This window comes from Pistacia vera, unplaced genomic scaffold (assembly GCF_008641045.1).
Source record: "Pistacia vera cultivar Batoury unplaced genomic scaffold, PisVer_v2 Contig462, whole genome shotgun sequence".
Classification (NCBI taxonomy): domain Eukaryota; kingdom Viridiplantae; phylum Streptophyta; class Magnoliopsida; order Sapindales; family Anacardiaceae; genus Pistacia; species Pistacia vera.
This window is the reverse complement of record NW_022196293.1, coordinates 1127619-1140985: the sequence shown is the minus strand read 5'-3', so window position 1 is coordinate 1140985 and position 13367 is coordinate 1127619. Positions and strand designations below refer to the sequence as shown.

Here is a 13367-nt window from a genome sequence, read left to right as displayed (position 1 = left end):
CACTCTCTCTCTCTCTCTCTTTATATATATATATATATATATTCTCTCTAGATTATAACTCAGCTCGTTACATGCGACCTGACTGTAACCACTTATTAATACAATTACAGTGGACATATGAATATGATTTACACGATATAAAATAAAATATTTTTTATTGATCAATGAACATTATTACAAATAGTCAATTTTATAATAAGTTATTGACTCTAGGACACCTACTCTAATATTTACTTACCATAATATTACAAACGGGGAAGGTATATAAACTTGCAAATGATACTTATTATGTAACTGCTCCTAAATCTTAGGAAACAATCACACAGAAAAACAAAGAATCAAATTGGACGCTGTCATCGACGTTTAGAAGCTGTTGATACTCCTCAGCAACTTTATCTAGCATGTTATCTTCAATTGGTACGAAGTCTAGGAATGAAATATCACACGCATTATCAAGACTACATCTTTCGTAATTCACAGCTTCTTCTTGAAAAAGATCAAGCCAAAATGGGGAATGAATATTCCAGGGCACTTCTTCTGTATAATTTGGTGTTACAATGTTATTTCCTTCTTCTTCATGGCCCGATGATGATAGCCCACTAGCCTTGTTATCCAAACCGATGTCTCTGACTCTCACTGAGAATGGGGAAACCTTAACGGCCTTGGGGATATATAATTTGGTGTTTGTAGTCTCTGCTTTTGAACTGTCCGTACTCTTCTTATCAAGTTTCTTTACATTGGTGAACTGGCTCTTCTTCTTTCCCACTTTTGATGCTTTTGGTTGAGTTACTCTACTACTTGTTTCCACTTTCCTGCTAATATGAGAATTCCAGTAGTTTTTAATCTCATTGTCAGTACGACCTGGTAGTCTTTTAGCAATGAGAGACCAACGATTGCCAAGAAGAGAATGAAGCCTGATGATAAGGTCCTCCTCATCAGATGAAATGTTCCCTCGTTTGATATCCGGTCGCAGATAATTCACCCATCTTAGCCTGCAACTCTTCCCACATCGAAGTAGCCCTACAAATTAAACAATTATCAAATAAGTTGTGGAATTATATCTGCTTACTATCAGCGAATTGATGTAACAGTTGAGTTTAGTCTTACCGGCTTTTTTTGGCAAATTTCTCCAATTGCCTTCACCATTTGCCCGAATATAATTAGTTAGCACACTATCTTCTTTCGGACTCCATGGACCTGTACGCAAACCAACCTTAGAGCAAGATTGTAATAACTAAATCTGCGAGGAAATTGTAAGCACGTGTTCATCTACCTAACACAACAAGTATCAAATTAAAACTGCAAACCTTGAGTAATGTAATTAGACTTCCAAATTGCGGGGGAAAGAGGCAATTATTTGGAGAGAGGGTAGAGAGAATCTAAGTGTGGATCATAGATTGAGACATAAACATTTGTTTTTCTGTTGTATTGTGTACTATAAATAGTTTGTCCAGTTCTAAAGTTTGAATAAAGTTGAAAAGAAAAGGAGGTGGAGTTAAAATAGCTAGCGCTAGTATTATTAATAATTTATCATACTATAAGTATAAGAGAAAATGAGGAAGTAGGTATGTGACAACAGTTTACTTTATTTTAATTGATATGATACAAGTCCGACGAACATATATGCTTCCTCTTTGATCTCAACAGGAATTAGTCACAAAGAAAATGGAGAATCTGATTGGACTAGAGCTGGTCCTTTGGGAATGGGACCAGTCGCTCATGGGCTTGGGACAATTAGAGCTGTCCTTTGGTGGGACCAACCGCTCAGGGCCATGAGAAATATGAGAGCCAAACCGGTCCCTAGGACTGGTCCTATGGCCTAGGATCGGTCCTATGGGTTATATTTCTTTTCTCTCCTGTTATTTTTTTATATTTTAGGGCCGAAATGAAATTTTATAGGAGGTTTTTAGTATTTTTTAGGGGTGTTCGAAGTTTTTGAAAATTTAATTAATTTTAAAAAATATAAATAATAAATTAATTAATAGTTATTTAATTTTAACATAAATTCACATTTCACATTCACGTTTCACAAATAAACAATTAAATAATTTTTTTTATAAATTATTCATTTTCATCGTCAACAATATTTACATCATTCAAACTATATTCCTAAAGAGTTTGAGTAGTTCAGATCTTCAGGGTGCTGTGTAGTCTTTTTTCTGCATGAGTCCAATCCGTAAACACATTATCACTTTAATCATCTCATCGATTAAAAACATCTTCTGTCTTCAACAATCCGATCGCTCGTTGAAAATGTTGACTCAAATGCATTATAAGAAAACCGGCACAGATAAAAGTCACGTGCCATTTGGGCTACAATGGGAATAGACTTTTATGTTGGTTCCACCGTGAAGAATATCCATATCATGTTACCCTTTATCGTCATAAAGGACAAGCCACTGTAGGTAGCGATTCAGCTCATTTGGTCCGTGCATATACAAGCTGGAGTTGCTACTTCTGCCCGTTCCACATACGTCCACTTGCTCGAGCCTTGACAGAGATTAGGGTCTTGATCCTCTCTCCTAGACGTTCACTTTCACTTCCACTTCCATTGTACCTGTTCTCTATATAAGAAAAAAATGCTATCCAATTTTTGTTTAAAGTTAGTCAAATAAGACGTATATCAATATCCTAAATGCTGGTCTAACAAAGTAATTATACAGTTAACTGCGTGTATTTAAACCTAGGATCTAGAACAAGGCCTAATCCTATAAGAATGGATATCTAACCACTATTTCCATTTTCTTCCATCTTTAAAAATTTCCCTTAAACGTTATATCTATATTCAGCAAAAGTTTTAGCAATTGAAGTAAAATATCAACACTAAATTAGTAGTTGATAATAATACCACTTAATGTATTAGTAGCATCATAAAATTTTTGAGAAATTGATAAAAAAAATTCACAAACCGCCAATCATCGTAGCTGACAACTTCTTCTGGATAGTGCTTCCAGTTGACGAAATTTGTAATTTGTTTCGCGGTTGGCAGAGCTTTTTCCAACATCAAGTAGTTGGAGTCCAGCGAATAGTATGTCCGTACATAACTTCAAAGGTCGAATCGGTGGGCTCTTGCTTACAATATTGACGTACTCTTGCCGACTTTTATTGCTACCGCCGACAATAAATCTGATAACCCTGCGCACCTCTCCACTTCAAATGATATCATCTAAACCTGCTTTAACTATCAAATGATGATGTGGTAAGCACATCTGGTGAAAAAATTGCCTTCACCACGCAGACCCAATTTCTTTCAAATAAAGAGATGTCGCGGTGTTAGCAGCTGCATATCTAGTGTTAGTGCTACAACTCTAAGTTAACAAATTTCTTGCAAAACTTCAAGAATTGTAAAATAAATAGTTTTAGCACAATGTTTCATGTAATGGTTTGAAACCCATCAATTTGTTGTAAACCCCATATGATTAAGAAATGTACGTGTGACAATTAAAAAATCGGTTTTTGATCTACAAGCCCATATGTCTGATGTAAATGCAATACATTATTCCTAAAATTTTGAAATTTGGTTTTAAGTTTATTATTTATTTTGTTATAAAGTTTTAGTATATCTCTTCTACTTGTACTTTTATAACACGGTTATGCTGGAAAAATGCGTTTTATAGTGAATAAATAAGGATTTTCGTATAACAATGGGGAGTCCGTAGCAACTCTGAATCTGTTATTTCCTCTCGTGCAACATGTGCATTGTATTGCCATGTTGTAAGAATTGAGGTTTGTGGATTAAAATTAAGTGAGTTTGAATTTGTCTACCTAATCGCTTGAAGATGTATCCAGCAAATGTATTATTTGGGGGGTGCTTCTTCCCACGTGTCGTCGCATCGTCGAAGTCTCTTCTCAGCGCCAATAATGGTTCCACAGAAATACATATCCCATGCGATTCTTCCTTCTCCCCATTTGGCTTTGGCCGTTTTGATTGTAAGGTAGTGTCGTATCATCGGACACGACCCTCTTTGATGGTCAAAGGGGTTGGCTTGACTCGTGCTCGTTGACTTACAGCTCACATGTGTTGGCTACACCTCGTCCCAACTGAATGTGGTTGTGGAATTGCAGTGCTGCCTGTGGAGGAAGGTGAAAATGATTGACCTTCCATTTCTTCGATGGATGGAAGTAAAATCATTTAGAGAATCCATTAAAATTTATGATAAAATAAATAATAAAAAGAAAAGAAATTAAATAATAATATGAATATGAAAAGAGATGATATTGAAAAATAGAAAAAAATTGAATATAAATAAATAAATATAAATAAAATTGAATGAGAATTTGATTGGAGATTTGGAGTAGGAGATTGAGAGAATGAAAGATTGATTGGTGTGGAAAAAATGAAAGATTTTGGGTTATTTATGTTATAGTTGTTTGTGTTGGTGGTGGGGGGGGGGGGGGGGGGGGGGGGGGTGGTTTGTGGGGCGGGGAGAAGATGAAAAAAGTTATAATTTACAAATATAACCGTTGGCTGCAGCCAAGGTTAGTAAAAAAATTTTAGAATTTTGTAAAATTATTTAACCCTTATAATTTATGTTTATTTCAAATTTTAATGGGGCTTTATGTAAGTGTTCGGGGAACTAATGAAAAAAGACAAAAAATTTGGGCCCAGCTCGAGCCCTACAAACGGAAAGGCCTCCTAGAGGGTTTTGTGTTGGCTTTTTGGACTCTCCTAAATGCCTACCTCTAGATTGGCATTTCTCTCAATTCCACAAGATGCTGATACTCCTCTATGATTTTGTCTAGTATGTTACCTCAATGGGTGCAAGTCTAGGAATGAATATCTCTCGAACATCATATATAGGTTATCTTGTAGGATATTCAATAGACCCCAAAAATTAGTTAAGATACGACATAAGCTATCAAACACATCGTTAGTCCGTTACCGAAGAAAAAAAACAATATACTTTTTTTTCTTGCAAGTTGGTTATCCAAGATCAACGTGAATTTAACTCTTAACGTTATACCAATGTCAGCTTCAGAAATTAAACAACAAAAAGAGGGGACATTCCACTATATATATATATATATATAGGACGTTTAATAATTGATAACTCCATCAGAAAAATTAACCTTAAATTGTTTGTCATGAATGTTGATGTTGACTCCGCAGAGATATATATATATATATATATCTCTCTGCGGAGTCAACATCAACATTCATGACAAACAATTTAAGGTTAATTTTTCTGATGGAGTCATCAATTATTAAACGTCCTATAAATATGATATGATGGCTAATTTCTTTGATTTAATTTCCTAATGCTACTTTATTTTAGTCTTTGTTCACGTTCAAATGAGTTTTAATTATATTTTACACCTTTCTTACTAATGAGTTTTAATTATATTTCACACCTTTCTTACTGTACTGCACGCATCTTTGTGCAATAATGTCGTATACATTATTACACAGTAACACAAATAATTAACAAAACATTATTTGTGTAATAATGTCGTATACATTATTACACATAATGTATACAACATTATTTGTGTAATTAATATCAAAAAACTGTTCAATAATTGGCCTGCAACGACTGTGGAATATTATTAACAGTAATTGTAAGAAAATTTAATCAACAAAAAAATTATTATTTTTTTTTTATTATGGCCCTATTGTATGAACTTGCTAGATATAAATTTGAGAGCGAATTAACAATGGAGAAAAAAAAGGTCTTTAATCCTAGAAAATAATTTGTTAGCGTAGGATTTCACAGCATCGTTATTCACTGATTGAATGCTTATTTGGTATACTCCAACTTTCTTCAAATTCCCTTTTTTACCTTCTCAATTTTGACATAGTATTAGAGCTTCTCTCTCAACTCTAATACATCCATCTTAACTTGCAACTCTTCCCATAAAGAAGTACCCTTTCACACGTAAAAACCAAATATAGAAATTAGACAATTATGAAAAAAGCAGTGGAATGATTATGAAAACAAATTTCAGTAATATACAATTATGAAATAAACAAGTAGTATTTACTTCATTAATTAAACTAATCTTCAAAATAGGCAGTAATACTGATGCTTGATTGTATTCAAAAACACATTTTCATGAGATATATTGTATCCATTTTCAAAAACATGTTTAGGATTATATTGAAAACTATTTTCAAAAACATTTCTAGCACAGTTCTACAAAACACATTTTCGTGAGATATATTGTATCCATTGTTTTAATATTCATGTATAAAGCTAATCTAGACCCTCAAAACACGAATTATTAGGGATCTTAATTACGATGATGGCTAATTAATTTCTTTGACTTCACTAAGAAGCTACGAATCTGATGACTAAGAAGAAAACTAAATTAGATGACCAATCAACCAGACCATATTGTTGGAGGACAAAACAATATACATATATGTATTAGCAATGTTCTAAAAGGTGACCTGGTCAAATCACCGGTTTTCGGTCTAAACAATCCAACCGATCTGACGGACGAGTCAAACTGGTGATGTCATGAAATATATATATATATATACACACACATGTCATTTCATCCTCTCTCTCTCTTCTTTTCTCCTTCAATTTTTTTTTCCTTTCTTTCTTTCCGCCATCTCTTTCTTCTTTATAATTCTCACATGTCAGTACGTCACATCATCGTCTCTTTCTTATTCTCTATTTCATTATTATTTTTTTCCCTCTCTTTTTCGCCGTCTCTCTCTTCTCTTTCTTCTTCACTTCTTTCGTATTCTCCTCTCTTCTCACCTCCTGTTCTCTTTCTTCTTCTTCTTCTTCATCTTTTTTTTCTCTCTCTCTCTCTTCGTCCTCTTTTCTTTCTTCTTTTGCTTCTTCAGATCTTCTCCTTTATCTTTCTTTTCTTTCACTTTCTAAGCTCGAATCTAACTGAAGATGAATAAAGGTCAAAGAGAAGATGAATGAAGTTGGATTGGAAGTCGGAGAAAGACGAAGAAACAAATGAAAGATTAAAGAAACGAAGGCTGAAGCGAAAAAGGTAGGGATTTTGCCTTTAAATGTTTATCTAATCCGGTTGGATCGGATTTTTATCTGATCTGGTTGGACCAGCGGTCTGACACTATTATGATGGTCTAATAACGGTAAAAAACGGTTTAAATGAAAATACTGGTTTTTAACTCTTAATTAGCTGAAATTATTGACGAAACCCGATTGGACCGGTTAGACCCTTCGATCCGATAAAAGTTTCAATGGCTACTTCTATTAGCAACCAATGAGAGACTCGAACTCAAGACCTCTTTAGTAACACACCCAAAAGTTATTATCAAACCACTCGATCACCCAGAAATAATTACATTATAATTCAAAACATTACAAAGTTATTGATTGTAATAACTAAATCTGCGAGGAAATTGTAAGCACGTGTTCATCTACCTACACAACAAGTTATCAAATTAAAACTGCAAACCTTGAGTAATGTAATTAGACTTCCAAATTGCGGGGAAAGAGGGCAATTATTTGGAGAGAGGGTAGAGAGAATCTAAGTAGTGGATCATATGAATTGAGACATAAAACATTTGTTTTTCTGTTGTATTGTGTACTATAAATAGTTTGTCCAGTTCTAAAGTTTGAATAAAGTTGAAAAGAAAAGGAGGTGGAGTTAAAATAGCATAGCGCTAGTATTATTTAATATTTATCATACTATAAGTATAAAGTCAGAAAATGAGGAAAGTAGGTATGTGACAACAGCTTTACTTTATTTTAATTGATATGATACAAGTCCGACGAACAATTAATATGCTTCCTCTTTGATCATCAACAGGAATTAGTCACAAAGAAAATGGAGAATCTGATTGGACTAGAGCTGGTCCTTTGGGAATGGGACCAGTCGCTCATGGGCTTGGGACAATTAGAGCTGGTCCTTTGGGAATGGGACCAACCGCTCATGGGCCATGAGAAATATGAGAGCCAAACCGGTCCCTAGGACTGGTCCTATGGGCCTAGGATCGGTCCTATGGGTCTACATAATTTCTTTTCTCTCCTGTTATTTTTTTATATTTTAGGGCCGAAATGAAATTTTATAGGAGGTTTTTAGTATTTTTTAGGGGTAGATTCGTAAGTTTTTGAAAATTTAATTAATTTTAAAAAATAATAAATTAATAAATTAATTAATAGTTAATTTTAATTTTTAACATAAATTCACATTTCACACATTCACGTTTCACAAATAAACAATTAAATAATTTTTTTATTAAATTATTCATTTTCATCGTCAACAATATTTACATCATTCAAATCTATATTCCTAAAGAGTTTGAGTAGTTCAGGATCTTCAGGGTGCTGTTGTAGTCTTTTTTCTGCATGAGTCCAATCCCGTAAACACATTATCACTTTAATCATCTCATCGATTAAAAAACATCTTCTGTCTTCAACAATCCGATCGCTCGTTGAAAATGTTGACTCAAATGCAATTATAGAAACCGGCACAGATAAAATGTCACGTGCCATTTGGGCTACAATGGGGAATAGACTTTTATGTTGGTTCCACCGTTGAAGAATATCCATATCATGTTACTCCTTTATCGTCATAAAGGACAAGTCCACTTGTAGGTAGCGATTCAGCTCATTTGGTCCGTGCATATACAAGCTGGAGTTGCTACTTCTGCCACGTTCCACATACGTCCACTTGCTCGAGCCTTGACAGAGATTAGGGTCTTGATCCTCTCTCCTAGACGTTCCACTTTCACTTCCACTTCCATTGTACCTGTTCTCATATAAAGAAAAAAATGCTATCCAATTTTTGTTTAAAGTTAGTCAAATAAGACGTATAATCATATCCTAAATGCTGGTCTAACACAGTAATTATACAGTTAACTGCGTGTAATTTAAACCTAGGATCTAGAACAAGGCCTAATCCATATAAGAATGGAATATCTAACCACTATTTCTCATATTTTTCTTCCATCTTTAAAACAATTTCCCTTAAATCGTTATTATATCTATATTCAGCAAAAGTTTTAGCAATTTGAAGTAAAATATCTAACACTAAATTAGTAGTTGAATAATAAATACCACTTAATGTATTAGTAGCATCATAAAATTTTTGAAGAAATTGATAAAAAAAATTCACAAACCGCCCAATCATCGTAGCTGACAACTTCTTCTGGATAGTGCTTCCAGTTGACGAAATTTGTAATTTGTTTCGCGGTTGGCAGAGCTTTTTCCAACATCAAGTAGTTGGAGTTCCAGCGAATAGGTATGTCCGTACATAACTTCAAAGGTCGAATCGGTGGGTCCTCTTGCTTACAATATTTGACGTACTCTTGCCGACTTTTATTGCTACCGCCGACAATAAATCTGATAACCCTGCGCACCCTCTCCATCTTCAAATGTATATCATCTAAACCTGCTTTAACTATCAAATTGATGATGTGGTAAGCACATCTCTGGTGAAAAAATTTGCCTTCACCACGCAGACCCAATTTCTTTTCAAATAAAGAGATTGTCGCGGTGTTAGCAGCTGCATTATCTAGTGTTAGTGCTACAACTCTATAAGTTAACAAATATTCTTGCAAAACTTCAAGAATTGTAAAATAAATAGTTTTAGCACAATGTTTTTCATGTAATGGTTTGAAACCCATCAATTTTTGTTGTAAACCCCATATGATCTAAGAAATGTACTGTGACAATTAAAAAATCGGTTTTTGATCTACAAGCCCATATGTCTGATGTAAATGCAATACATATATTCCTAAAATTTTGAAATTTGTTTTTAAGTTTATTATTTATTTTGTTATAAAGTTTTAGTATATCTCTTCTACTTGTACTTTTACTAACAGGAGTTTATGCTGGACAAAATGCAGTTTTAATCATGTGAATAAAATAAGGATTTTCGTATAAACAAATGGGAGAGTCCGTAGCAACTCTGAATCTTGTTATTTCCTCTCGTGCAACATGTGCATTGTATTGCCATGTTGTAAGAATTGAGGATTGTGGATTAAAATTAAGTTGAGTTTGAATTTGTCTACCTAATCCGCTTGAAGATGTATCCAGCAACTGTATTATTTGGGGGGTGCTTCTTCTCCACGTGTCGTCGCATCGTCGAAGTCTCCTTCTCAGCGCCAATAATGGTTCCACAGAAATTACATATCCCATGCGATTCTTCCTTCTCCCCATTTGGCTTTGGCCGTTTTGATTTGGTAAAGTGTCGTCATACATCGGACACGACCCTCTTTGATGGTCAAAGGGGTTGGGCTATGCTCGTGCTCGTTGACTTACAGCTCACATGTGTTTGGCTACACCTCGTCCCAACTGAATGTGGTTGTGGAATTGCAGTTGCTGCCTGTGGAGGAAATGGTGAAAATGGATTGAACCCTTCCATTTCTTCGATGGATGGAACGTAAAACTCATTTAGAGAATCCATTATAAATTTATGATAAAATAATAAATAATAAAAATGAAAAGAAATTAAATAATAATATGAAATTATGAATAAGAGATGATATTGAAAAATAGAAAAAAATTGAATAATATAAATAAATTATAAATATAAATATAAATTGAATGAGAATTTGATTGGAGATTTGGAGTAGAGAGATTGAGAGAATGAAAGATTGATTGGTGTGGAAAAAATGAAAGATTTTAGGGTTATTTATGTTTAGAGTTGTTTTTGTGTTGTGGGGGGGGGGGGGGGGGGGGGGGGGGGGGGGGGGGGGTTTGTGGGGCGGGGGAGAAGATGAAAAAAAATTATAATTTACAAATATAAACGTTGGCTGCAGCCAAAGGTTAGTAAAAAAAATTTTAGAATTTTGTAAAATTTATTTTAACCCTATTAATTTATGTTTATTTCAAATTTATATGGGGCTTTATGTAATGTTCGGGGAACTAAATTGAAAAAGACAAAAAAATTTGGGCCCAGCTCGAGCCCTACTAAACGGGACCAGGCCTCCTGACCGGGTTTTTGTGTTGGCTTTTTGGAATCCGTCCTAAATGCCTACCTCTAGATTGGACATTCTCCTCAAATTCCACAAGATGCTGATACTCCTCTATGATTTTGTCTAGTATGTTACCTTCAATGGTGCAAAGTCGGAATGAAATATCTCTCTCGAACATCAATACTATTGTTATGCCTAAAAAATCAAGGCTAATGGGACTCTTTGGACAAGAGCTAATCAGAATTCAGGGAGGATTTGTGTTGTCTAGATTATGCCACATCACGCAATGATGGAAGAGGTATGGGTCTCGTCAGTACAGCAGGGTGAATGTCAGGCTTGCGAGGGCTAGGAATCATCCACCTTCCAAGCCCTATGCAATTTAATGATATTTCTCGTGCAAACAACCAATGAGAAGCGGATTAGGAATTGTACCCCACCGTTGGATTGCATGCTCTAATTATACCTTGAATCCTCCCACTATAAATAGCTCCTCTCTCATTACGGGATTGATTTATCTTTAGTCTTAAACAGCACTCTCTCTCTCTCTCTCTCTCTCTTCTCTTCCTTTCTCTCTCTCTCTCTCTCTCTCTCTATATATATCATATATATATATATATATATATATATATATATATATATATATATATATATAATATATAATATAGATATATATATATATATATATATATATATATATATATATATATATTCTCTATAGATTATAACTCAGCTCGTTACATGCGACCTGACTGTAACCACTTATTAATACAATTACAGTGGACATATGAATATGATTTACACGATATAAAATAAAATATTTTTTATTGATCAATGAACATTATTACAAATAGTCAATTTTATAATAAGTTATTGACTCTAGGACACCTACTCTAATATTTACTTACCATAATATTACAAACGGGGAAGGTATATAAACTTGCAAATGATACTTATTATGTAACTGCTCCTAAATCTTAGGAAACAATCACACAGAAAAACAAAGAATCAAATTGGACGTTGTCATCGACGTTTAGAAGCTGCTGATACTCCTCAGCAACTTTATCTAGCATGTTATCTTCAATTGGTACGAAGTCTAGGAATGAAATATCACATGCATTATCAAGACTACATCTTTCGTAATTCACAGCTTCTTCTTGAAAAAGATCAGGCCAAAATGGGGAATGAATATTCCAGGGCACTTCTTCTGTATTATTTGGTGTTACAATGTTATTTCCTTCTTCTTCATGGCCCGATGATGATAGCCCACTAGCCTTGTTATCCAAACCGATGTTTCTGACTCTCACTGAGAATGGGGAAACCTTAACGGCCTTGGGGATATATATTTTGGTGTTTGTAGTCTCTGCTTTTGAACTGTCCGTACTCTTCTTCTCAAGTTTCTTTACATTGGTGAACTGGCTCTTCTTCTTTCCCACTTTTGATGCTTTTGGTCGAGTTACTCTACTACTTGTTTCCACTTTCTTGCTAATATGGGAATTCCAGTAGTTTTTAATCTCATTGTCAGTACGACCTGGTAGTCTTTTAGCAATGAGAGACCAACGATTGCCAAGAAGAGAATGAAGCCTGATGATAAGGTCCTCCTCATCAGATGAAATGTTCCCTCGTTTGATATCCGGTCGCAGATAATTCACCCATCTCAGCCTGCAACTCTTCCCACATCGAAGTAGCCCTACAAATTAAACAATTATCAAATAAGCAGTGGAATTATATCTGCTTACTATCAGCGAATTGATGTAACAGTAGAGTTTAGTCTTACCGGCCTTTTTCGGCAAATTTCTCCAATGGCCTTCACCATTTGCCAGAATATAATTAGTTAGCACGCTATCTTCTTTCGGACTCCATGGACCTGTACGCAAACCAACCTTAGAGCAACACGGTGCTCTTCCCATTTTTCTTTCTCAGCTACTAGCTAAGCTAAGGAGAATTGTATTGAGCTCTAACGACTACAGTAGTTTCCCACATTTAAAGGTCACAATGAAGTTTCGCACGTAAGATTATGAACAGTTACTTGATGTACGTAAGATTATTGCTTCGTTGAACTGAACTTCAGACAGGGTTTGAACTCAACAGCCCTTCACCGTCTGCCTTTCTCACTGACTCTGGAATTGCTCCGTACTTTTGTTTAGCTAGGAACATGCCTAGCATGATATGAAACTTTATTAAATTCAGTTTTTTTTTTTTTTTTTAAAATAATGTATAAGAAGAGTTTGTTAAAAAAAAAAAAAAATATAGTGTAAAATTAAGAGGTAATTTATAAAGAATGAAAAGATTTGAATAATATTAAGAACAATGCTACAGTTACTGAACAATGCGAACCGAATTCATACACCGAATGACGTAGCGTCATCTTATTTTTTTAAAAAGAAATTCATAATTAGTCGATGATCAAGATGGTGTCACATCATTCGGTGTACGAATTCAGTATGTATTCTTCGATAACTATATTATTTTTTTAATATTAAATATAATAATTTCTTATACAAAATCTTTTTTGTAA

General features: G+C 34.4%; 1 protein-coding gene across 1 annotated transcript; it reads right to left on the bottom strand.

The window, feature by feature from the left end:
• Nucleotides 1–307: 307 nt before the first annotated feature.
• LOC116145523 (myb-related protein 308-like) lies at nt 308–12759 on the bottom strand. Its single transcript, XM_031430977.1, has 3 exons — nt 12733–12759; nt 1108–1213; nt 308–1020 (listed from the first exon to the last, which is right to left on the bottom strand). Exons 1-3 carry the CDS (start codon nt 12757–12759, stop codon nt 308–310), a joined length of 846 nt encoding a protein of 281 aa, XP_031286837.1.
• Nucleotides 12760–13367: the final 608 nt, after the last annotated feature.

Excerpts from the sequence above, each read along its gene's own strand:
- LOC116145523 (XM_031430977.1), bottom strand. The coding sequence starts at position 12,759 with ATGGGAAGAGCACCGTGTTGCTCTAAG. Across the intron at positions 1,214-12,732 it reads GAGCACCGTGTTGCTCTAAG|GTTGGTTTGCGTACAGGTCC; the intron begins GTTGGTTTGCGT and ends TCTTGCTCTAAG. Across the intron at positions 1,021-1,107 it reads AAATTTGCCAAAAAAAGCCG|GGCTACTTCGATGTGGGAAG; the intron begins GTAAGACTAAAC and ends TTTAATTTGTAG.